The sequence below is a fragment of the Xiphophorus maculatus genome, chromosome 10 (assembly GCF_002775205.1).
Source record: "Xiphophorus maculatus strain JP 163 A chromosome 10, X_maculatus-5.0-male, whole genome shotgun sequence".
In the NCBI taxonomy this organism is placed as follows: Eukaryota; Metazoa; Chordata; class Actinopteri; order Cyprinodontiformes; family Poeciliidae; genus Xiphophorus; species Xiphophorus maculatus.
This window is the reverse complement of record NC_036452.1, coordinates 11,542,552-11,569,286: the sequence shown is the minus strand read 5'-3', so window position 1 is coordinate 11,569,286 and position 26,735 is coordinate 11,542,552. Positions and strand designations below refer to the sequence as shown.

Genomic DNA, 26,735 nt, shown 5'->3' with positions numbered 1-26,735 from the left:
TTGAATAGTCTGAACCTCCACATTTAAGCACAAGTTTGTCTCACAAGTCTTTATGTGAAAAATGGTTGAACAAGTTGTCAAAATATGTTTCTAAACATTTCCATTGGACTTTTTTCTAAATCTGTCCTGATTTGGTAAATCGCTCCCAGGAGAATCCATTGTAAGTACCGTAAATGTCTGAAGCATTAAATCAACCAATGGTCAACCAGTTTTCTGAAATAACTTAAACCATCAACTGGCAAGTTTATAGTGTATATAGCCAAAGCACAGCATGATGTTACACTTTTCTTGATTTTTAGTTTCTGTTTAAGAAACAGAAACTTGTGTTTTCAGATGAGTTCTGTTTAAGTTTTTTTAAGTTAAGATTCTTGATTCAGCAGGTTTGCTGTGGTAGCTAGTGTACTTAAACTGAACAATCAAAATGTTGAATATATGTTTTATTTTGTTTAAATTGCCCTTAGGTATGTCAAGGGCTAGCAACCTCTCCAAGATGCACTCTGGCTTAGATAAGTCGAAATAGAGAGTGAATATAAGTATTTATTAGAAGTCTCAGACTCAGCCGTTCTTTTATTGTAGTGGCATGTAGGTTACAGAAGAGGGTGCTGTTGTCTTAGTAATCAGCTGTGTTTGGCTGTTCTCATCAGTGTTCACGCAAAACTCTGACAGGAATACCAAACTGAGACTTGTATAGATTTTTAGTTGTGTCTTAATGTTGTTTGTATTGATCAAACCAATAAAGACAAAAAAGATGAGACCTTATGTTCCATACTTGAAATTCACAATTTAATTTTATATGTCTGGACACAAAACACAGAAGCAAAGGTCTCCCAGCATCACTTACAGTCTATCATTCTTCCTCTCTCACACACAATCACACAAAAACGCCAGAGTTGCTTGTGCTGTTATTTTCTATCTTTGATTCATCTCTGCTCTTATAACTTAAAAATAATTTACATTAAAATACTTTTATTTTTCTATGGGCACTTAAAAGAGATAAACCCAAAAATGGGGTTCTGCATTCTTCCTTCTTGTTGAAAGAAGTTCGTTCAGAGTTCGGAATTATTTTCCCAGCGGAAGGACTCTTTTTGCAGCACTTTTGCCAGTTTCTCATTAAATGGTTTGTAGAAGTCCTGCAGAATTTCTTTAGTTATAGGCAGCATGGGTCCCAGGTTCTTGTCAGCTGGTCTCCTGGTGTTTGATGCTGGACTTTTTGTGATTTGTGATTCTATTTCTTTTGACAATGGCCCTGTAAAACACACAAATAACTCTGTCACTTCACTTCTTCCTGCACCCAGTAATAAATGAATGACACTTGACAGTAAGAAATGATCTCTCATAGAAAAAATCTAATTGAACACACAATGCTCCTTGCAAAAGTATTAAAACCTTTTAATGTTGTTACCATTTTGTAAGGTTACAACCCAATATTTCATTTGAATTTAATATAATAGACAAACACAGAATAACTCATAAAAAATTTCAATTAGGCAGAAAAGGAAACATTGTTTTAAATTAACCAAATAAGTCAATACCACCTTTCACTATAACTACCAGTTTTTGAGGGTATGTCTCTCCCATGATGGTTTTACCCCTTTTTTTCTTTTTCCTTTTTTTGCAAGACAGTAAGTACCTCCAGACAGTGAGTGCCTGTGAACATAAATTTTAAGAAGACTGTAAAAAATCATTAAGTCCTACTTACCAAGATTAAGAAAATCAAAGACTTTATGCATTGTGTCTTTCCTGTCGAAGGCATGGTCTTCCAGTCTCAGGACCAGAATCTGTTCTCTGCTGAAGACAGTCAGCCAGTCAATTAGGTATACAACGTAAAGGCCAACTTGCAGTCTCACCTGTTGGGAACAAAACAAGAGAAGCAACCTTAGATCATCTAGTTCTGTTTAAGATATTGCTTTCTTTGAAGAGGAACATAGAAACAGGAGCATAAAAGTATTTTCAAAGCTTTCTTTGCTCCTCCATGTGAATCCAGTGTATGATCATGGGAGTAAGTGCACATATTTATTTTGGGGAGTTGTGAGAAATAATGTTTTATATGGGTTGTAATTTTACAAACAGAAACAAAACATTGGCAAAAAACTCAAAAATCCACTCCCACAGGTTGCCTGTTATTATTATTGTTTGATCAGTAGTAACTAATAAATGTTAGAATATTTTAAAAAATAATGATATTTTGAATGTTTGTTCTCACATAATGATATAGTCCTTTAAAAATTATTTTAGGATAATTTTGTTTCTGTGTTTTTTTAACTTACTAAGCAATTTAAAGTAGATTTTAGTGATTCGATGAATAAAATTATTTATTATGGAACATACAGTATCTACAACTCCTAATAATTTTATTCACAGCTTTTAGGTAAAGTGTTGGATAATTTTTCACCATTGATTCAAGATATAATACTCTAATGTTTTTTGTAGCATATTCCTTGCTGAAACCTGTCTACAATTTAATAATATTGCTCTTTTTCTTTTCTGAAAACTATGGCTTGAAAGATGGTACTATGAATAAGGGCCTATTTCAGGTCTCCTATAATTGATGTAGGGTATGCTACAAAGGAAACTAAATGTTGACATTATCATTATCATTATCCAATCAAAAGGTGATTCAAAAATTGTAGTCAAAGGGTGCACACAATTGTGCAATCTGGTTGTTTTGTTTATAGCATTCTTTTGTTTTATTTTTGATCCTCACACAAATTTGTTTACTAGCCTTTATAGGAGAAATGTTGAGCAACACTTGAAAACATGTCAGGTTGATTACAACATTTTACCAGGCTGTTTACATTTTTGGAGTCACTGGACACAGAAATCACATTGTGGTTCTTTTACAGAGCTAAAACTTTTACAAAGGAAAGTTAAAGAATTTATCCTTCAGATTGATTTTGAAGAGACCAACTTACTTTTTCATATAGTCTGTGAGAATGCTTGATGTATGAACCCCATTTTAGATTAGCATGACCAAGTCACTGATTATGTCTAAAACCAGTAATTTGATTTCCTAAAACTTCCTACTCACTTTAGTTTCAGGCTACTTTAGGTGTCTTGCTGACATGTATCTTTTTATTAATCTGACACTACAGCGCAAATAGCTGTAGTTCTTTTCAACATCCATTAATAACTCTGAAATCAATGGACAGACTTTGAGAACAGCTGCAGAGAGCAGGCATTGCCCTCACAGGGTCACCAAGCTTGTTGGAGGCAGCTGGAGAGCAGGACCTCTAAATACCAGACAGTTTCTGTGTGGAGCCAAAAAAAGGACTGACGAGACTCCTTCTCCTCCTCCTCTAACTCAGTCAGCTCCAGAGTACTGTGGGAAAAGCTGGCCAGGATCCTAATACAAGGGCTCTGAACTGGCTGACTGTAAAGATTTAGTCTGATGGTCTTAAGGAGGTTCATAGCTTTGCCGAACTAAGTTTTGTTGCAGCCAGAGAGGCTACGCTTTCTTTTATGAAAGTCCTTTAACATGTGCTAATGAAGTGTGGATTGCCCTCCTTCTTTCCTTCTTCAAGCCTTTGCTACTTGTCTTTTCCCACCATCTTATTAACTGGTGACTAAATTTCACTTTAAAGGAGGCCTGCCAGACAAAAGGAGGAAGGAGGGACCACTCACTGGCATTGCATTGTTGACAGTGGTGTTGTACACACAGGAGCGCATTGTGTATTCCATAAGGCACCCCTCGAATAGCTGCAGGGACTCTGTCACCTTCTCATGGAAATCCTCCGCAGACTTATTGGCAATTCCAAAGTACAGGTAGTCAGAGTAAAGCCTAGAAGAAAACAGAGAAGCACTGTTAACATTTCCTTTTCAGGTTTGTAAAATTCCCAGCTAAAGGCAAATGGATTTTGATTGAATGTATTTTATTTATGTGCATTAAATAATACTCTTTCTTTTTGCTCCACATTCTTAGAAGGCTGCAGACAATGCAAAAGTGTGAGGATCCTAGCAAGAAATGCCTCCAGAGTATCTTTCTATAATAAAAAGCTATTTTGTTAAAAACTGAACTGGTGACCAGAATCAAGTACTTTTCAAAAACTCAAAAATCATGTTCTTCCCAGTTAGTGAACTCACCATGATAAACACCAAATTTATTCTAGCATGTTGTTCACTTAGGTGTTTTGTTTAAAACTGGAGGCTGCATATGACAACATAAAAACATTGATATGTGAAACATTCCAAGACAGGCATGCTGAGATTCATTAAAACTTTATAGGTTTTGTCAATACATTCTGACACAACCGGCCCTTCGAGGACATTCATGATCTTCATAAGACCCAAAAGTAAAAATGAGTTTGACACGACACCCCTGCTTGGAACAGGTAATTTTTAAGTAGCAACAGAAATCCTAATTTAATGTCACTTGTTCATTGATTTACTTTTTCATTAATTTTATTATGTATATATTGTAATGCTTCTACAAACATTTTAAAAAGTAAATAATACATCCATAGTGAATACTGCTTTTTTTTTTTTTGCAGGGTCATGGGGAATAGTGCCTTTATGGAGCGGCCATTAGGAGAGAGGCGGGGCACACCCAGGACAGGTCATAATGACAATAATCATATTGATCATTATTGTTTTTAGTAGTAATAGCAATCTTGTTTCTCTTCCTTACTTCATAATGAACACAAACAGTATGATAAATCTAATCAACGATATGCAATTCTTTAACACAAGTGTGGACAACAAACATGATCTTCTTTAGTGTGAAGAAATAAGTCAAGAAGACCAAGTTTAAAATGAGTGTCAGGCACTCAGGAGGAAGCTCTGCACAGGTTTAATAAACGTGTCACAAAACAACTTATATGACAGGCAGCCCCAGTAAAAGCCCAACACATCCTTCATAACAGCCAGAGCTCTTGTTTCCCATAAAGTGGTGAAGCATCTCTGTGTCAGCAGGGTAAACAGCTGTGATAGGGACTTGTTTTAGAGCTGCATCATTACAGGCATTTCAGAGCCAATTGAGGGCAGTGTGATAGAAATTCCTCCAACCTTTCCACTGGATCCCTGAGCATAATGATGAAACGAGCCTCTGGCTGTAGGGCATGGATAAAGTCCTGGATGAGAAACGGTGGCTCTCCCTCTGTGGTGTTGTCATAGAAATACACCCAGGCGTTGTTATCCCACATGGTGGAGGCACTCGCTTCTCCTGCAAGAATACACCAAATGTGGTCGAAATGAAGAACGAGCGCAATCAGAGTATTAAAAAACGGTGCTGCGCTTTAAAGCAAAACACATATGGAAACACGTTTCTGCTACTTTTATTATAGTTTCAGAGACTCACAGCTCATGTTTACGTTTCTGGGGATTTTCTTTTAAGAAATAATTCCAAACTTGCTGTGGCTTGCTCCACCCTTTAGGTCTCTGTGCTGCATATGGTTGTTTTTGTCATGAAATTAAACCAACCGCATGTTTTAAAGGGGTTCAAGCAGGCCATATTAAATGCAGATGTCAGTTAGGTTACAGTGAATATAGCTTTTATGTTCCTTCATTTCTGCTTCAAAGGTTATTTGGACGTAAAGCTGAGGATACATGAAACATAAATATCACTAATTAGGTTTCTCTACTTCACAATTTTAAATTGGAAGAAAAGAAAAATATTTTTAACATATCTGTTTAGATCAGAGCTCAGACTCAGCAGAAAATATGTAACAGTTACATACTACATGTCCATGTTTTCAAAGAGTCTTGTGCATGAATGCATTCAGATGAGTATGCTAATCACTGATGGAAGTTTTCTGTTCTTTATTGTTTTGATGGTTGAGGAGTTATAATTCATGTAAATTAAGAGACATTCACAACAAGCCTTGCATTTCAAAGCCAATTGAAGGCAGTGTGACAGGTACTCTCATTTACAACCAGAGATGTGCTGAGAATTTGAATTGGGAGCAGAACTGGACCGTTTTCAACATAACCAGGCCTGTTTGGTGATCAGAAACTAAGAAATTCAAACGTTTCCAATCAGTGAAAGGACCATATTAAGCTGAATGTATCTGTTGTGAATGTGTTTGTGTCCTTTTCAGATTTTTACTGGGAAAAAAAAAATCAGAACCATGACTCCTTGCCATTATAGTTCACAGTACTTTGTCTGTAACAAAAAATCCAAATTAAATACATTGAACTTTGTGGTCATGTGACAGAACTTAAAATAGTTCAAGGCATGTCAATGCTTTTTTTCCCTCAGAAATCAAGGACTGTATATAAAACATTAACTTTGATCAAGTTCCATATACTGTACTGTGAGTAAAATAAGTATGGGTAATTGCAAACAAAGGCTACTGTACCAAATATTAACATTTATTTTCACAAGTGTTCAAATACTTATTTGCAGCAGTAACACACAAATGAGTTATTTAAAAAAACCATACATTGTGATTTCCGGATTTTTCCTTTTTTTTAAGAGTATGTCTCTCACAGTGGACATGGACCTAAGATGAAAATTTCAGACCCCTCCATGACTTCTAAGTGGGAGAACTTGCAAAGTCGCCGGGTGTTCAAATACTTGTTTTCCTCACTGTACTCATTTAAATTAAACCTGCAAATAGCAAACACTAAAAATTCTCTTTGCTCTAGCATTATGTTCGTATGAGCACACAAGCAAACATGTAGGCATCATAATTGCATCTTTGGTGGTAAAGAGAAACTGCAGCGTGACTGCTGTCAACACAATGACACTTGTGGTACTCATATCAAGTCAAACGACATCCTTTCTCAAACAATTTGAGCCTAGCAACTTTATCAGGCTGCACCGAGAAATATATTCAGTATTCATTAGGCTGCCTGTGCCTTCATTATGCCGTTATCTGCTAAGTGAAGCCTTATCTCTCTCTCTCCCTCAGAAAAGAGACTTATTTTCTATGCTGACAACGGTGAATGTGAAACTGGATCGGTTCTAATGCCGTTATGTCTGAAATGATACAAACTGTAATCTTGTCTATTTAAAGGACCCCGTGTCAGCTAAAGAGGGTTTATTTTGCTCCGGGTAAACAAGTGTAGGAGCCAGACCGTCGTTCCTGTGGTTCCCCAACCTGACCATCGGCGGAGGAGAATCGAAGAGCTAAGATCCTGGCCGGAGGCCTGCACCTTGCTGGGCTCTCCCGGAGCATTGAGTGAATACCGAGTGGGCTTTTGGCACACTCCCCCACCACGTTACAAGGATTACTTATTTAAAGAGGGAAACAAAACAGCACAGCACGCTATGCTCAACTCAGTGCAGTGTGAAAAGGCTATTGTCGAAACGTTAAATCAGTTTTCCTTTCCAGCTGAGTCGTTTCTTTGACACAGTGTTTGGACGATGGGAAAAGGCAGGAACAGATAGGAGCAGTGAAGCTGGAAACAGGATATGCTGATAGAGGAAGGCGGTTTGTAGGCTTCTCCACCCTGCTGTGGATATTTTTTTAAAAAAGATTTCTTTATAAAGCACTCCAGTGAAGTGGCTAACTGAGGCAGAAGGACGTCTAGCATTAGAAAGATGTTAGAGGGTCTCTTTAGAGCTGAGTCACCGGCTCTCTTTTAAAAAGAAAAAAAAAAAATTACACTCCTTTGCTGAAGTGGCTCCCGCAGAGCAGCCTCACTACCTGCAGCCTCTGAAATATAAGATTACAAGTGAAGTTGCAGGACACTGACAAATGCCAAAAACGCTCCTGGGTGCAGCTTGACTGGCGGTGCAGGATACTGCTGGGGCACTTTCGCACACATATCAGAGCGCTGCTACATGACCTGAGTAACTAATATGAAGTAAGCGAGGGAGGGGAGCTGGCGGCGACACAAAGCGATGTTCTGACAAGGAAAAAAACAGGAAGGCAGAAGATTAAGGTTGGCAGGAAATGTTTGTGGTACTAAAACTTCCTGCAGATCTGATTAGCAGTGTCTCAGGTGTCGTGTGGCGTGCTGTCATTTGTATCTTGTACCCTCAGTTCTCTGCTGGCAAATCATTCTTATGATGCTCATCGCGCAATAGATCGATGAGTAGACCGAAAGTAATAAGCAGCTTCCTGGCACTTGATTCGCAGAGTTTATAGCGTATGTTTAGTTTGCTTAAGCACAGTGAGAAGCAGGATGTTCGTATCTGGTTTACGCTTCATCAGAGATCAAGATTTGAAGTTTAATGCAAATTGGTTGGCTTTTTATGTCACATAAAGAGCACAGAGATATCTTGCTGTAGACAACGATGGGCTTATAAAGGTCAACTATTAACAAACCTCTCCAAACTGAATAAATGTATTTTGATGCTCAGCATCCAACATGCTTTAATTATACTCCAGGCACACTGACTCTTGATTGCATTTGTTTATGCAAATTAATAAAAGAACAAAACATTTTGCTATTTAAATTAGCGAGATGTGTCTTTCTTTTCTCATTGTCCTTTTGTATAAATAATCTCTTTGTGTCAAGGTCGAGAGTGGAAACAAAAGCAAGTTTCGGCAGTTTTGACAAGCTTTCATACGTTGTAAGATCTGAAACTATAAAGATGCAGCTAGAAACTAACTGATGACTGTCAATCTGCCGCGATTGGTGACCGGCACGTTGAAAATCAAAAAATGTTTCCTTTTACCGACCAAAGTCCAGAGGGTAGATGAATCAAAGTTGTCTATTATAATTTCAGTGAGGTATTTACAAATAAATCAGAAGTAGCACAGAAAATAAGTTATTTAAAAGAGAACTGAGTCTTGGACTACAAGAGAGTGAAAGAGCAAGACTTTTTCTGAAGATAACAGGAAGGCTAAATGTAGTACAGCAAATTTGTTCCTTTTGACTTCTATCATAGAAAAGACTTGATATAGAAATTTTGGCAGCAGTTTATGAAGCTCAGTCAAAGTAAGAATCTACCATTCTTAGGGAGTATAAAGAATAAGGACTGTATTTTTATTGATAAATAGACAGTTTAAAATGTGATCAGGTAATTTCTGTTTTGAAAATAGTAAAACCCTCTTTTGAGTTCCTTCATCTTCTTGTACCACAGTTCTTAAAGAGAAATCAGAAACAGGTCATAGCTTTACAGACATTGGAACATGGAATTTGATTGGAGTAAATCTAGATAAATGCAATATTTTGGAGTTAAGTTGTCACATGCAGCATCAACCTTGGTATGAAGATGTGAAAACCCTCTTTTTTTATTGCAGTGCGAGTCCAGAGATTGATACTAGAAAATAACAACTAAGAAAGGGCACACTTGTTTTTTGGGGGGCTGGCAGTACTGGAGGATGCAATGCATCATGTTATGCCACTTTTAACCCACACAGCTAAATACAAGGGTTCTTTTAAATTTTAAGACATAAAGAAGGTAGCTTTTCTGACATTTCTAGTGTTAGTTAACCTGACAAACAAATAGATTAAAAAAAACCCTGTTTGAATTCAACCTTGTCAAACATATTACAATTAGGGATCAGTACAAAAAATACTTTTTAATAACCCACTGGATTTGCTTTCAGAGCACAGAAGACTTTTCATTCAAATCTTTTGTCTATCCTAATGAGAATTGTGCTTCACATTGTTGAATATCCCATCATCCTTTTAATGTTTGTTTTTGCCCCGAATGCAGTGTGACAACATAGCCTTCTTTTTTCAATGTACCCTCGCTATTACTTTTATGTCAATGACCAGTTTATGTTTTTCTACTCAACCTTACTTTATGGTGAAATAACTCTAAAAGCATCAGTTTTTTATGTCCCTGGTTCTGTTCCATTATTTTCAAGTTTTGCAAACAACTACACTGACAAACTATTTTCAAAAAATTTTACAGTTTAAGAATTTGTCTACCAATTATGATGTAGGTATTGGCTTCTAAAGTTAACACATGATGTAACTTACCTATGATAACATTTGGGTGGCTGGGTGATCCGCTGGTGTTTGCAATTAGCTCACCCTGGATTTGGTAAGCAGCCTGATCAAACAGGTCAAGATAGTCCTCCACTGGGTACCGATCATGCAAACCCTCACTGAGACGAATGATACCTGAAAAAAAAAAAAAACATCAAGAAGGATTTATCTCAGTTCTTCTTGGCAGATGCAAGTCTGTTTGCCATTTTATTCAGGATTCAAACTTGCAGAGACACAGGAATGCTGACAAAAAGCTGAGAGTATTTAGCTTTACTTGCTATGCTTTTGCTATGTTTCCCAAAGAACCTATGTTGAGTATGTGTGCCACTACCCTTTCACAAAAATGTGTTACTACTCATCACGATATAAGAAAAAATAGGTTACTATACTACCTAGCAGGATGGCCATATATCAGACATATTAAGAGATACAGGAGCATGATTTTAAAGCAGTGTACTTAGTAAGACAAACATCCAAAGTTACTGAAGTGCTGAAGCTCCAAGGTGGAGCGTTGGGTAAAAAGGAGGTGCATTGTTTAATTAAGGCATGTTTGCTCAGTGCTGGTAATGGGAAGTGAACTACATCAAAAGGGACCTCGATAACTCGACTTGATAAGAATGTAATGAACCCCTTTTATTAGTTCTTGCAGTTCTAGTTGGTATTAATTTCTGCTGTGAGGACCAGTGCTTGGTTGCAACATAAGATGTGCTATTTATTCTTATCTCATATTCGTGATCAACTCTGAGCATTCTCAAATCTGACCTCAGTTTAGATTTTTCTTCTCCATTTGTTAATGTTTCCAGTTAAAGGCCAGTGTCCAATTTATGCTTTTAAAGCAAAATGTGTTTTCCATCTGAGCTGTGGCTGGGCACAGAATAATTATAGTGATTAAAATTTACTATGCCATTGTAGTTGCTCGGTAAATGACTTTCCAGCATGTATGCAGGATTAGAAAAATGAGGTAAGTCAAACAGATGTTTCTTTTAATGACATGTTAGTCCTAAAGTTTCCAACAGCAAGTCAGTATCAATATTCATTTAGAAAATTCACATTTAAATCAGATGCAACAGCTCTGGTATGGATCTGCCATCCGTTTTCTTTTAGAATTTAAATTAAATGTCAAGCACTTGCGTTGTATTTCATGACTTCTGCTGAATAAAGAAGACACATTTGCTTAAGATTCAGGCTGCTCGTCTACGAAAGCTATGTGGCACATATCACATCAGTTCACCATTTCTATGTATCAGTCTAGCAGTGCCCCAAGGGGGAACGAAATAAATAAATACAAAACAAGGCCATTTGAATTCAGAGTGTCCTCAGAGGATGCCTGAGGAGAAAAGCGCTGATTACCAGCACCTGCCCTAGAGTACATGTCTGGAAGGGATAAAGAGTAGGTGACAGAGAGCATGAACGCAAAAGGGAACGAAGTGGGACATTAACCTATCGCAGAAATACAGCTGCACCACTGCGAGCTCCAGAAAAACAACCATAAAGCAAATAACTAATTTGAAGATAATCATCAATTCCAAACTAAACACATCATATTAAAGTAAGCACTGCTTGCAGAATAAACAATCTGGCAATTAGGTTCTTGGAATGTCAGAGGGATTAAGCTCAGAATCTGGATCAACTTCAAAGGAACTGCTTTGGCTGTAACAGGCAGTCATCTTTTGATATGTGTGATTACAATTTGGGAATGTTCTTTAAAGAAACAACTAGTACTGTTGGTTAGATGCTAATAAGAATAACACCAAAAAAACAGAGTGACAATGAAATCAATGTGATTCATATGCAGAGAAAATAAATTGTGCGTGTTAATTATAGCTGGAAGATAAAAATGACCTGAGTCCACTGTAAGAAGCAATCTTGGCAGCATAGTACTCACACTCACACTGTGAAAGAATAGCTGCTGATCTTCAGTGAAAATTGACTGCATGTTTTGTATAACCAACTTAATCTTAAGCCATTATCTAATCTTTGTTTGATTTTGCAATCAGAGGTGACTATAAAAGAGCACTTAACTGAGAGGGAGATCAGTGCCCTTCAGCTTCACTGCCCTCTTTTCATTTTCCTATAAGAAACATTCTTTAAAAATGCAAACATTATTAGCCCACACACACTGACTCACTCCACTAAAGTCTGTCTCCGGAGCTCCTGAAGCTTTCCATTATTCATAAGCTATAATGAGTGTTTCAGTTGGAATGGAATGAAAAATATACATGCATTAAGTATAGTATGATGTCTTGCCTCTTTTATTACACAAAAAATCTTTGCGACCTTAGAAATAATCAGGTCAAGGTCTTATCATAAATCACATCTAAAAAGATGTTTAGATGAGTGCAGAAAAGGAACTCAATTTTAAAACAATCAAAACTCAAAAATAACCCAAAATGTCCTTCTAAGGCAGCGGTTCCCAAAGATTTTCTGGGCCTCCCTATAGATTACAATAAAATCCCCCCCAAAAAAGAAAAAAACAATCAACTGGGCACACACATCGTTCAACCAGACATAAACCTATGTACATATTTTGTTTTCAAACTCCATTGAAGTTTATTTCACACTTCAGGTTGCAACAAAACTACAAACCATCATTACAGTGAAACAATTTTGTGTAACTGTTTTTTTTTTTGTTTTGTTTTTTTAATTTATCCATACCGCTTCCCGCGCCCCGCCTTTATCCCTCCAATGGCACCGCGCATCCTCTAGGGGGCGCACCCCACAGTTTGGGAACCACTGTTCTAAAGTAAACGTAGTGTCACTGCTAAGCAGTGTCCCATTATTGATTTCAATTTCTACACAGGTTTAAAAAAAATTATGATTTTAAAATCTGCTACAATATTATTGCTTAATTATACCACTCCTGCAGTTTAAACTCCTTTTAGTAAAACAAATGGATAAGTTTAAAGAACCATATTAAAAGTATTTTTCTAGTGCAAAAAAGTGCAAAAGATTTTTTTGAAAAAACCACTTTGCTGCATCTTGACTTTAAAGGGGCAGTATTATGTGTTTTCCAGTCACATAGTACAGTATACTAAAGTAACGATGTTCCTCGAAGGCAACGCTCAGTCTCCAAGGGTTTTGTACAGCTGAATGACTGCTATGGGAGATTAAAGGATGCTCAATGCTTGAGATATTATTCCACAAAAAACTTTAAAAGTCTTAATATCTCTATCCCTGATCTTCCTAATGCTGTTTGTTCCTCAATGTTCAGTTTATATTGAGATAAAAACATAAAGGTGAAACCTGAGAAACTAAGAATTTTCTTCTACTTCTTTTTTGAAGGCATATCACAAAAAATCTCAATACACCGACGTTTGTGGTTGCTAAGCATAGAACAACGGACTGGTGTTGACCAGGCCAGTGCGGTACGGAATGGATTTATGGACCACTTTTGTAATGGAAAAAAACGGAATAGCGTACCAAAGTGGACAAACCAGTGTCAGTGGAAACGAGGCAATAAATGGCTAATGCGTAGTCACTACCTCATCTTGTTTGGCTTTGTAGATGCAGTAGGGGGTTTTGAGAAAACCATGCATTTAGCCTGAAAATGTGCGCTATAGTCTTTCCTCTACAACTCTACGGGGTGAACAGAAGTGTGTGAGCAGCGGATGATTGAAAGTGCTAAGTTCTGATTGTTTTTTTTTCTGACCGGGAGAAGTGTGTTTCTCCAAGTTTTTTAAGCTCACAGGGAGAAGGCGGTAGAGATTAATATTTTTCACAAATTATCAATCTCTTCTTATACTGTCAGGACATAGTGACAATTTTAGCAAATATGTAAAAAGTATATTTTTATAAAGTTTACCTACTGTAGCTTTAAATCTCTTCTATGATGGTGCAGTATTGCTTTTAACATCACAGATGCCTTTGCAGCAGAATAAAAACAGAACACGATGGCACCACACTTTCCGACAACAGAACTGACATGCGACCAGATGTCTGCTGTGAGGCAGCTCTTACTCCTCGACGCTCTGTGTTTGTCTCTTTGTTAGAGTGAATGACTTGTTTGCCACCTGTTCAAACTCAGCGGATTGCCAAGTCAGAGCAGTGGCATCAGTAGGTTACTCATGCTTCAGAATTCTGACAAAAACAAGCCAATTATTGATTCATAATGTTTAACTTTCAGCAACTTAAATGAGGAAATATTTCCATTAAATCTCACTCTGACATGTTCCGTGTAAGATATATTTATGTAACAGTGGTATTATTAAATAAATAATTTGATGTCTAATTAGAAAATGCATTATTGCACAATTAGCTGTTTAAATAAGACAGAAATACACATGGGGATGGAAATTAGAATGAACTAAAGATGCAAAATAAGCAACCACTAAATGCTGAGATAAGAAATATGTTGAAGAGGCAGGATGTAAGAAATGAGTGCAACAGTGAGTGCTGAAGTAGTGCAAATGCAGGGTCAGTTGGTTGTGTGGCTTCAAAGCATGCCAAGGCTTCACACTGAATATGTATTTGACATATTCAGATGTCATGGTTTCAACGACAGTCAGCTATCTATGTTCAAGGGAAATGTAGCATAAGTCTAGATTAATCTAAATTCGTCTAAAGTCTTCAGGGTGAAGCTTTAACTTCACTCTGAAGTTAAAGTATATAAATATGTATATATACACACATTATATATACATATATACTGTATATATATACAGTATATATATATATATATATATATATATACAGTATATATATATATATATATATATATATATATATATATATATATATATATATATACTATATATATATATATAGTATATATATATATATATATATATAATGTGTATATATATATATATATACATATATATATATATATATATATATATATATATATATGTATATATAATGTGTGTATATATACATATTTATATACTTTAACTTCAGAGTTATATCATGGAGGGTGAGTGATACCACAAAGTGATACAGGTGTAAATAATGGAGGGAGGAGAGAGATGCACGTTTTCTAGCTGGAAACACATGAGTTTGTGTCAGCTAAAGATGAAAATGTCCAGGTTCATTGTTTCCTCTGTGCTGGTGAATTACTGCTATTGTACCACCCTTAAAAATAGGGGAGACAGAATAACCAGTGTGATTTTCTGTACTTTGCTCACGCAGCAGTTTAATGCAATGAGGAGAGAGCACAAATGTCCCCTGGTGGAGGATAAAGCCACTACCAGTCTTTCCCAAAACAGGCTTACTAGCTGAGTGCATATATAGAGGTCACAATTTCCTTGAATGAAATGACACAAACATAAATACAACGTGAAAAATAACTTTTCAACAATTGGTTTTCTGTATTTCTATTATTTTTAGGCTTTTTTCAACTAATATACAGTATATTAATATTCATTGATGTATATTGTCAATGAACGTTGATATAAGATTTAAAATTGTTACTGTTAATTTTAAATCATTTGTTTTTATTGTCAACTCTTGTAGTATGAAAAAATTTAGAACGATTTTGTATACTGCACTGGTACAAAACTGATAGAGCAAGTTTCACCAGGTGTTCTTTTGAGATTTGTTTTAGTGTGCTTTCATTTACTTCATAAAATCAGTTTACAGGTGTTGCAAAAGTAGAAAGCTGCAACTAAAATGCAAGAGGTGCTCCATCAAACTACAAAAGCTGGACTTCTATGCAAAACCAGTGAGCAGGGGAGAGTTGAAGAAGTTGGTCGGACAGGATGTAGTGGCAGAAATACTGCCCATAAACACAGTTAACTCTCGCATGTTGTCATTTTTATTTTGAGGCAGAGGCGCCTGTTGTTGGCAGCTTCTGAAAATAATTAACAAACTTGTAACATAACTTAGTCACTTTAAATCAAGTAATCGGAAAAGCAACTAAGTTAGGTTTTCAAGGAGTAATCAGTAATCATAAATCAAGTTACTTTTTCGAGGTATACATGTCACTACTGTGTGGAAGTAACTATAACTTTTGCAGTACACAAATATGTGTGTATTCTTGAAAGAAAGCCAAAATTCCCAGCTGCAGATTGCCACAAGCCATTTAGAGGACATTACATGCATTTTAAAGAAGGTGCTCTGATTAAGTGACAATAAATTTGTGTTAACAGGGCCTCTCCATCCAATCTGACTGATTTTGAGCTACTATGTAAACAAGAAGGAGAAAAATTCTCCAGATGTGAAAGGTAATTCTATAACGTATTAGATCACAAATGAAGATCATCTTTAAGTATCCAATTATGTACTACTTTGTGCAACTTTTGGATATTAAAAAAAAATGTTGAGATCTCTCTTCCTCTCCTGAGGCATGGGTCTGTTGATGTGAAAGAGCTATAAAGATATGTACATCGCACCTCCAAAGATTTGATCAGATCACACCAGTAGAGCTGCTACTGGTGTTTGCCACAGGAAGCTTTACTCACCAAACCTCTTCCGGGTCCACCAGTGTGGCTCTTTGAAAGTGGTGAACTTTACATCTGGGTGTAACCGCAGTCTGTCGTACAGGTCTGTTGTGCCACACTTTGGTTGACCAATAATGTAAAAATAGGGGAGGCACCGCATGCGGTAGAGTGTCCTGTTGCGATGTAACAGATGGTGATGGAAAGTGCTCCTCAGGTGCTGGAAAACTGTCCGGAAGCGCCTGGAATAGCGTCCGTACAAATTTGTCTTATATGGATCTGTGGTAATATTCCCAGTGAATTCCTCATACCAGCAGGGGTTCTTGATACCAGGCAGGAAGTTGGGTGGGATGACAGAAAACATCTGAAAAGGCAAACGGGGGAAAAAAAATACGTCAAGTCATCCTACTTTAAAAAACAATCTCAAACAAGATTTCTGTTACACTGCACAGCAGAGGACTAACACATTCTAACACTCTAAAGGAAGAGGTTTCTTAAAACATTTTTAGTATGCTGGATGCTGTCTGGAGAAAGAAGAGATCGTAACAGGTTAGTTCATAATACTACAGCTACTAGAAAAGGCACAGATTTTAAGATGCATTTACAATCTCTGATGCAAATCCATCCCTTTTCTATATTCGCCTAATGCTTGCAAGGACCCAACCAGCTGGTGCCTATCTGCGGCAGTGAGCAAGGGAAGCAAGGTACAACCTGGACCACCATGTCATTTTAAAGTGGCCAATTACCATGAGTACCATGTACTCTAGTTTCCTTTTTGGAAACTAGAGTACATAGGGAAGAATCTGCACATGCATGGTGACAACATCACAGAGTAACACATAAAGGCAGATGGCTTTGATTTAAATCCAGGAAATTCTTGGTTAAAGCAATTCTGCAAAATTAGTGCTCATCCACCGTACAGTCTCTGAATGCAACTATGGATGAAAATGGTTTTATCTGATGACAACGTGAAGAAGAACTACCAATTGTATAACTCATTAATTGATTTTATGAAGTAAATGAAAGCACACTAAAACAAATCTCAAAAGAAACAGTGATTTCTTTCTAAGAGTGATTGGTTTGTCTAACCATTCCTCGATGGTTTTCGTCCCCACACTGAAACTCTTCAACCTGCAAAATTTTACATTTAGTCAGAAAAACTTACCTATTGAGTAAAACTTTTATAATTATCAAATTATTTAACTCAAAGTAATAAGGATTATGGTGATTTTGCTTGGTGCTCAAACTTTTCTATTCACTTGTATGAACAAAGCTGCCTGAAACCAAAACAAGTCATAATAAATTTCAAATTAAATCAGCTACACCGACCATGAACCAAACGAAGTGCAGCAGATACTGAGTGTAGCAGAAAGTTATTTTAAGTACAAATTAGAAAGCCCATAACAAGTAAACAATCCTATAAAGAAACCTATATTTTTTACTGAGTCTGGTCAGCTGCTCATTCAGGTTGCTATACAACAGAGCGCTTCAGCATGTTTTCTATTTAAAAGTGCAAAAACAGCAGCAATAGGTTGTTTTCCAAAATACCTTGTAATTTCCATGTAAATCTTCATGTCGTTCTGTCAGAAATTATGTGAAACGTCTTTAAAATTGTTCCCACCATGTTCGTTTTTTTACTATTCTAAGATACAGTTCATTTTGGAGTAAAGCTAAAACATTGGGAGTAAAAGAGAGGTAGCACATTTGAAACAACCCCTTTCACTGGGATTTCTAAAGCTTTTTTGTTGTTGCTAAAAAATATCAATGAACCATGCAATTAGGACTTACTCAGCAACTTGAGGGACACAGCTATATTAAGGATAATTAATGCAGAAACCATCCACTGATGGGCTTATTGATCATCCGATGACCACACTCTCTTATTCATTAAACTTTTCAATTTTAAAAAAAAGTGCTTCGTCACAAAAGCCTCAGCACAGTCCAATATAATTAAAACTAACAATTACTTGAATCAGGCTGTGATTTGAATTGCACAACAATGAGGATGTTCAGGTTGCTAAAATACCGTGGGACTTTGAATACAATAGAATAGAATAGAATAGAAGTACTTTATTCAACCCAGCAGGGAAATTACTTCGCAGTTACAGCATAGAGACAAGACACAATAACAACTACCACTGAGTAGTAGAAAATGCTGTTAATATAAAAAGCAACTTAAGAGCAGTCCTTGCAAAGATTTAAAAAAAATGCAGATATGTATATGTAAATATATGTACAGCAAGTGTGCCATAGTGCAGTTGTGCAAAATCGGACTGATTAGTGCAGAACAATGTTTTAGCTTTTATTGTACAGTGAGATGGCATGTGGCAGGAAGGATTTCCTGTATCTGTCCCTACGACAGCGGAGCTGGAGCAGTCTATGTGAGAAGGTGCTCCGCTGTCTGTCCACTATGTGGTGGAGAGGGTGCTGTTTATTGTCCATAATAGACAGAACCTTCTTCAGTGTCCTCCTCTCCACCACAGTTTCCAGGGACTCCAGCCTTAGTCCCAGTACAGAGCCAGCTTTCCTGATGATTTTGTCTAGTCTATTAGAGTCGCTGGCTCTGATGCTGCTTCCCCAACACACAGAAGCAAAGAAGATGGCACTGGCAACAACACTGTGATAAAAGGTCTCCAACATCTTGCTGCACACTTTGAAGGATCAAAGTGTGCAGCAAGATGTTTGTGCATCCCCTTGTGAGAGAATAACAGAATCATTAGAGACCTGTGAGACATTAAGTGTTAATCAGGATTTTCAGAACAAGTATATATTTTATGTAAATCGAAGTAGATACTGTGGAAGTGTAGCTGTTCTCCAGATGTTTTTACAACTATAAACTTTTTTTGATCATTTAGGATAAATCAATCACAACCTTTGTGTATTCCCGTACACTAAAGCTGGACTTGTTTTGCTCATAAGTTTTCTACAAGTTTATTCTAAATTCAGGCTTTATGTAGATGAAATTATACCAAAACATAACTACTTTTCAACCTCAATTAGGTATCGAGAGACACCTTCTTGTACTTATTAACTTTCACTTTTCACAGTTTGACTACTGCAAACTACATCACTTAATCTCACACTATGCTTTGCAGACTCTTTCACTCACCAGGAGTTGGTTAAATATGAAAATGAAAGCTAACAGTCTCATTTGCTGTCTAAATAATTAGGGTTAGTATTTCCACTTGGAGGTATTCATAGACCAATGAAATTTTATTCCTAAATGATCAGTTAATCCTTAGTGTGAAATAAAATAAACCAATCTACCAAGTCTTGACACAACAGAACATTGTAAATTCCACCTATTGACATCCATTATACATAAACTTTATTTAATATAACTGGCTATTTACGTTTTGGAATAATCCCTTCAGCATGCCTGTCAGTGGAGAATTTTTGGTCAAATTAAACTTAGAACAGAAATACAGTATCCAGCAAATGGTTTATCTTTACTCACATGTGGATCGCTCCTCATCAGTGCTTTACGGTCAGGACATTGTCTTTGGGTCCGAAATTCCACCTTGGATTTGATGGATTTCACCACCAGTTTTATATGTGCATAGTCCCCCACTGAAGAGAGGTTAAAGGCAAAGGGTCCAGGACTGACCAAGCCGTTGAGGTGGTAAGGGGACGGCGTAAGGAGAAGGCCCTTCTTGTCCCCTGTCAAAACATATGATGCCATTATGAGAAACATGATGGCTAGGACGAACAGGAAGCCGTACAGGCGGATCTTGCATCCAACAGTGCTTGAGCGTCTCGTTAGATCGCGTTTCACTTCCAGAACCGCAAACAAGTTCATAGGCGTGTTGTCCACCTGCAGGAGCAGCGGTCTCTTGCGGTAATCATCCACAGTGGAGCCAAGCAGGCTGTACTTGTAGTCCATCTGTGTCATGGTGTCCAGAGCAACTATGCCCAGTGTTAGAGCTCAACGACATAAGCAGCAGCCGTTCTTATGCCACAGTTTGGAATGGGAAAATGTCCCTAAACTGATATCCATGGTGGTTGGTGGAGATTCGCCCATCTCCTCTACGTACACCTGCAAAATAAAAATAGAAGAAGCTTAACTGAGAGACAAAACCAAATGACATAGCAAAAATTATTACACTAAGTGCAGAAACGGAATTACAAGATTCCCATTTAAAAGGAAATTGAGTTACTCTAAATAATGGTTGAGTGTGCAATATAGTGTCACTCTCAGTGTTCAGTACAAAAACTAAGAGATGTGAATTTGAAACAAAACAATTGACTTCCTCTTGGTACTGCACAGCACAGCCTCACGGCTCTACCCACCCATCCTCTCTGTGCATCAAAGTCACAATATGGAGGCAGTGATAAGGACAAACTTCTTATGGATAAATTCAAACTGTGAACTACAAGGCTGCATGTTGGACTCTCACAGCGAGGGACAAAAATATCACAGATATGCAGCCTGACCTGCAGAAGGGATTTATATTATCAGAAAATAGTTTCTTCTCTATGAACTCACAGAGAAGAACTGCCACACACAGATAAAAAAGGAGGGCCAGAGTTGAAAGGATGAAAGTATTGAGAATTTTGATAATAATGTTCTTGCGGTACCACATGACCATTTATCCTTGAGCCTTTGATTTGTGTCTGAAGCTGAGGTCACATGACTTGGTGTAAATAGAATATAGCATGACGATAAAAAGCCCACAGAGGTAAAGTCTAGCACATGTTTCAAAAGCTACAACAGCCCTGCTTCCTCTGGCGATGTTTCATGCACTTGCAGCTGCATGTACTGTATATCTCCATGTTGCTGATGTACGACACACCTACAGCCTACTCCGGCATGCTTATATCATCAGAGACAAGCAGAGTGGAAGTGAGTCATCAATCCTTCTCACAGCTGCTGATATTGTCTGCTGCCCCCCACCACCACCCAGCTCTCACACCTTCAGCACAGATCTGTAGCGCTTGTGGCACAGCTGATAACAGAACAGAACTGGAGATTTCAGCCTCTTTACTCAAGCGGTGTCATTTACCCCCAGCTGAGCCGTCGGCTCCACCCTGCAGAACCAGTCCCTCTGGGAGAGAGGTGTAGACGTACGAGCTTGGCTCTGTAAAAACCAATGCTGTGGTACGACAGCATGCTCAAACGGTAAACGGCCTGCACTTTTGTCGTGCTTTATCAAACCTGGAGAACACCAAAGCGCTCCACACTACATTCAGTCATTCACATGTCGTTGATAGCAAGATACATTATACGTAGACACAAGGACAAAACATGGACTCGAACCGACAACCCGCCAGTTACAGGATGAACCCCTATCATTGTCTCCATTGTCGCTCCATAATGCCCAGGTCATGACATACTGACTCCCAAATCATGATTTATGGATGTGCAAGACCTTCTAAACTAAGACAATATGGACACTTTCTTTAACAACTTTAAATCTTTACATCTGTTTATACACATTTCAAGCCTGGCAATAGAGATGGGTGTAGCAATGATATTTGATTATAAAAAAAAGGGCAAGCAAGCAACCTACTACAGCAGAAACATCATGCTCACAGGCTGTAGGGTTCATTCTAAGTACTGGTGTTCTATGCTTTTGCTCATTTGAATTGAATTTGTTTCCTTGCTTTTCTACAGAAAACCTGTTTTTATGTGGTGAGGCTCTAACGGTTGCTGGTTTATAGAGATGAGTTCTCGAGAAACCAGCAACAGTTTCTAGAGGTTTCTTCAGTAGATATCTGCTACCAAATATATCTCATAACTGCAGGTGCAGATATGAGATATCAGCTACTGAAGTGACAACACTAAAAGCTTGTAAGATGAGCTAATATTTTTATTGGTAAATTCAGATAAGGTAGGCAAATTCAGGAAAAGAAGATCTCTACTGGTTAAAGATAAGGTAAACATGCATACCAATCACATTCCAGGCTACGCAGGTTATACATCAAAGCAATATCCAACACAGGGTCTGAAATAGTCAAAACCTGTTGGCTAAAGAAAGATGTTAAACATTTAAAAAGCTCCTCTAGAACAAAATTTTCATCAAGTCGTTTAATCCACTGTTGAATACTTGTCAATTTCAATAAGTAGAAATATTTCATTTCCCATCAAAGGGGATTGTAAATTGCACTGAAAGCTTGACCATGCATTAAAATGTAATGAGCAGGAAATTAAGGACTGGTAGTGAATTTCCACTTTTCAAATAGTCGTGACTTTATGATTTTATAAATTATGTAATGTCTACCAGAACAATGCATTTATTGTGTCTTCTTGGTTTATTAGCCTGTAAAACTGGGGAGTAGAAGTTATTGAGAAACGACAAAATGTTCCAAAATTAGGAATCCTATAGCCGCTATTGTTTTAGCTCTTAGTACTTAAAAATGCTGGAGTGAGTGGGATTCCTTTCCTCTTCAATTTCTAAGAGGGAAGTAATAGGGGCAAGTGAAGGTAAAACACAGAAAGACAGCAAGGAAAGTCAAAAATACCAGACAGATGGAGGGAAGACAGAAAGAAAACAGAGGGGTGAGCTGTGTCATTGATGAGAGAATATCATTCTCAAGGGAAGACGCATCTAAATCCATCAGTCTGCTAACTCCGGCAGCAGGCCACTGGAAGGTTGACAGATCTGTCATATTCATACAGCAAATATGTCGCAACTGTCTATCAAACCTGATAAAATGGTTTAATTCAATCATAAACATGCCCAGGGGCCTGCGAACACAAAAAGAAGAAAAGGTTGGATATGTGACCTTTTCAGCTGACAAATCTTCTGACCTATAACCATGTTAGTGTAGAGTTACACATTTCATAAGCAGATACCTAATTTATTTCTGGTCAGATAACTGCCAACATGGTTGTTAAGCAATCATTGTATTTGTGAGTTACTGAAACTTATCAGTTCTTAATTGTGTCTTTTCTTTTCAGGTGGTTGAAGCGTGGATCATTAAGGACAGAAAAAAAAAGCAGATTTGAATTTTTGTAATATAGTTTGTTGACTGCGTTATATGAAATTATTATGTTGATTGCAATGCGCTTTCACACGAAAACAAAAAAATATTGCTGTGCTTTGAGTTATATTTAAATATGTTTTGATGAGCCCCACTGTGTTGTTAACATCATGCAAATTGTAATTAGGAAAAGTTGTCATAATTTGAAGGCAACATTTGACATAACATTTTGAAAACAGTGAGGTAACATTGCAACTCAAATTACTGACTGCAGATAAATACTAAAGAGTTTAATAGCAAGTAATAACAGACGCTGACATAAATTGTCAAGAATATTTTTTTATACATGTAAGGAGATAGGAAGAAAATAAAATCTTATTTATGATATTTGAAAGTGAAGAGCAGAATAATTTGACTTCAAAGATGAAAAGAATTAGTGTGAACTGATAATAAGTATGATTAACTCCAAATACACAGACAACACAGAGTGGTAATGGGATGTTTCCTGCGCTGATGGCTTCCTCCCTATGAAAATGGAACTGGCCACGGCCTAAACAAATAATCAGAGACAGACCTCTCTACGATGTCTGTCTTGCCATTCAGCAACAGAACAATCAAACACACAATCAGGCAGATTTGTTTAGATCTGTCATCTACTCTAATCCAACTCCCCTAACCCCATTTACAGAAAAAAACAGCCACTTTCTCAACCCATCAGTTTCTGCGAATTGCTTTGTTTTTGTACCATTCTCTTTTTCTCAATAATTATTTTCTTTGTGTGTCGTTGTCCATTTAAGATGCTTGTGTGAAGAGCTGCATTGCCGACCAAACAAAATATTTTTTATGTATCTTCTGACGAATACCAGTCAATTGTTATCAACCATTAAATCACTCGCTGAAGCAAATGAAATTTTAGACAAACTTTATTACAGCTTTTGTCAAGCCGTAAAAATGAAATGCAGCGTGTTGTTGATTGTGTGGATTGAAACAGGAATAAAAATAGATTTATACTGAAATATGTACATATTGGTTTGTTGTTCTCAGTATTGCCAAGGGCTGTCTATCGTAAATGTTCTCAGACAGTGACAGGAGGACTTCTCAAGCCTTTAATTTCTCAAAGCACAGCAGGGAAATAATTTCACCTGCAGAAAAGTCTGTGTGGCATAGAGCCCAAGAGAAATAGGTCAAGTTAAAATTCAAGTATACAAGATTCAGTGGGTTCCAAAATCAATGCTATATATCATAGGTGTCAAACTCTGGCCCGCGGGCCAAATTTGGCCCGCAGTGTAATTATATTTGGCCCGCGAGGCAATTTCAAATTAATATTAGAGCCGGCCCGCCGGTATTATACGGTGGCAACGCTGTGACGCAGCATTCACCGCTTATACTACAAATCCCATAATGCTCTGCTGTTTTTTTGGCGCGTCAATCAGGACAAAGGCAGACATGCATCCTCTCTGTGTCAGTAGCACTTATGGTAGTGGACATGGATGTATTAGAAAGGTGGTGATCCGCCTTCTTGCGCACTCCTTCGGTTGAAAGCCCCGACACGCCCCGTATCCCCGTGCCTCTCCCACAAACCACACTGCGACCTCAAACTACAGCTGTCACTGTGTTACCCTTCCAAAAAATGGCAAAAGGAAAGACCGAAAATAGAACTTTTCTGGACAAGTGGGAGACAGAATATCTGTTTACATATGTATGTGAGCAACTTTTCTCCCCAATGAAGATGACGAAAACGCCTCACAAGAGGCGTCTTACTGACGAACATCTTTGTTCGGTATTGAAGGTTTCCTCAGCTCAAACTCTGAGCCCTGACATTGATGAACTGGCATCCAAGAAAAGATGCCAGGTATCTGGCTTGGCCGCATCAGAGCAGATCAGTGTGTCGCAAAATGAGCAATAAATAAGTTTTCTATGCACCTTTTCTTGTTACTCCAAGGCTTTTATTCATAGTTTATTTAATGATTTATTCATAGTTGTTATGTTATTTTATTTTCAAATTTACTAGTCTGTACGAAGCTAATTTTGACATTTGACACCTCAGAAAGGAGGCATTCAATTTTTATTTAAATTTTATTTAATATGCCATTTATATGTTTTATTATTATTTTTAGCAACTCAATTTTGCACGCCTGCAGTTTTAAGTTATATAAGCCTTGCTTATTCAATATTTATTGTTAAATAAAAACTTGTTTGGGTCCATATTAAAAGATTCATTTGTTCAACCATGACCCGTGGCTTTGTTCAATTTAAAATTTTGGCCCACTGTGTATTTGAGTTTGACACCCCTGCTATATATACTAGCCATTCCAATGTACTGTGATCATATAGTCAGACTCAAATTAAATCATTTTAATTTTTACAAAGCTCTTAATGTAGTCCAGCAGATTACATCAAACCGTTGATTTCGCAGCAATCCACAATTCTGATCAAGCACATGGTGATAGTGGAAATAAATTTCCTTTTTAATCCTTTTAAACATTTACCTGGTTCAGCAGGAGCAGCCATCTGCATAGACTAAGGTTTGAGAGTGACACAGAAAAAAAACACCACAAAGGCACTGCTTCAGGATTAGTCTTGCAACTTAATTGCATTGAGACAGGAGCACAAAGAGACACAACTCTAATTCACAAAGTCCATTCATGGAAAATGAAGACAAAGCGAGTGCACATAGTTAGTTCCATCACCAGGTTTGTAGGCTTTATAAGGAAATGTCTCTTTGACAAAAACATTTTTGTCATAAACCACTCGTCTTTGAGTGAGTCAACACATCACAAGTAAAGTCGGTGGCACCCTGCACAGCTTTCAGTTTTCAAAAAAGCAAGAATGTGAACCATCTGCAAAAGATAAGGGAAGAGACTATTCATCACAGAAGCACTGAACCAGCACAACACAATGAGTACACAAGGTTACTGTAATATGACATTAAATTATTTTTTTACTGGAAAATCCCTTTGTGGTTGTTCCATTTTCAGAGGAAATCGCAAGTTGACTCATTTTTGCAAGTTACTGCAGTCTGCAGTAGTACTTGTGGGTTTCTTCATGAGGACCTAAGGCAGGAGATTTTCTTAAATGTCAGTGCGTCTTTTGTTATTGGGTGCTGTTTACATTGCGCATCAATCAAAATCACACTTAGATGTAGAGACTACGTCATGTACTGGGAGGTTGAGTTTTTGGGGTTTTTTTTGACAGAGTGAGTATTCACAAAAGCCAAATCAAATCTGATCTTTGTTTTCACAGAAAGTCAAAGTTACTGATTTAAAACATCACTGGCAATTTAGTCTTGTCTTTTGTTATATCACATAAGTGAAAGATTAAGAAGAAAGATAGAGCTACCTATTTTGGGTGATGTTAGTAGAAAAACAAACAGTTCCAAGGTTACATGGACATGAAAGTAGCAGAAAAGTCTGAGATGGGAAAGGAAAAACGTGAGATTTTATGAGAAACATACAATCAATGGATTCCCCCGGGACAGCTGTCTTGGACAAACTGTCAAACACTTCTCCAAGATGTTTCATCTATCTGTTGATATTCAGGGGATTATCTTGTCTACCAAACAAGCCACTGGGGACCAATTACAGGTGCTCCAAAGAAAACAAGCAAAAC

General features: G+C 37.4%; 1 protein-coding gene across 1 annotated transcript in view; it reads right to left on the bottom strand.

Annotated features, from left to right (window-relative positions):
* Nucleotides 1–769: 769 nt before the first annotated feature.
* The window catches only part of chst15 (carbohydrate sulfotransferase 15), a 39,768-nt gene continuing 13,802 nt past the window's right edge, over nucleotides 770–26,735 (bottom strand). Inside the window, exons 2-8 of the mRNA XM_005794662.3 lie at nucleotides 19,660–20,238; nucleotides 16,227–16,566; nucleotides 9,820–9,963; nucleotides 5,002–5,158; nucleotides 3,622–3,778; nucleotides 1,700–1,847; nucleotides 770–1,246 (exon numbers count right to left, since the gene is read on the bottom strand). Of these exons, the coding sequence (XP_005794719.2) occupies nucleotides 1,047–1,246; nucleotides 1,700–1,847; nucleotides 3,622–3,778; nucleotides 5,002–5,158; nucleotides 9,820–9,963; nucleotides 16,227–16,566; nucleotides 19,660–20,094 (1,581 nt within the window). The 5' untranslated portion in view covers nucleotides 20,095–20,238 and the 3' untranslated portion in view covers nucleotides 770–1,046. The remainder of the gene's footprint in view (nucleotides 1,247–1,699; nucleotides 1,848–3,621; nucleotides 3,779–5,001; nucleotides 5,159–9,819; nucleotides 9,964–16,226; nucleotides 16,567–19,659; nucleotides 20,239–26,735) is intronic.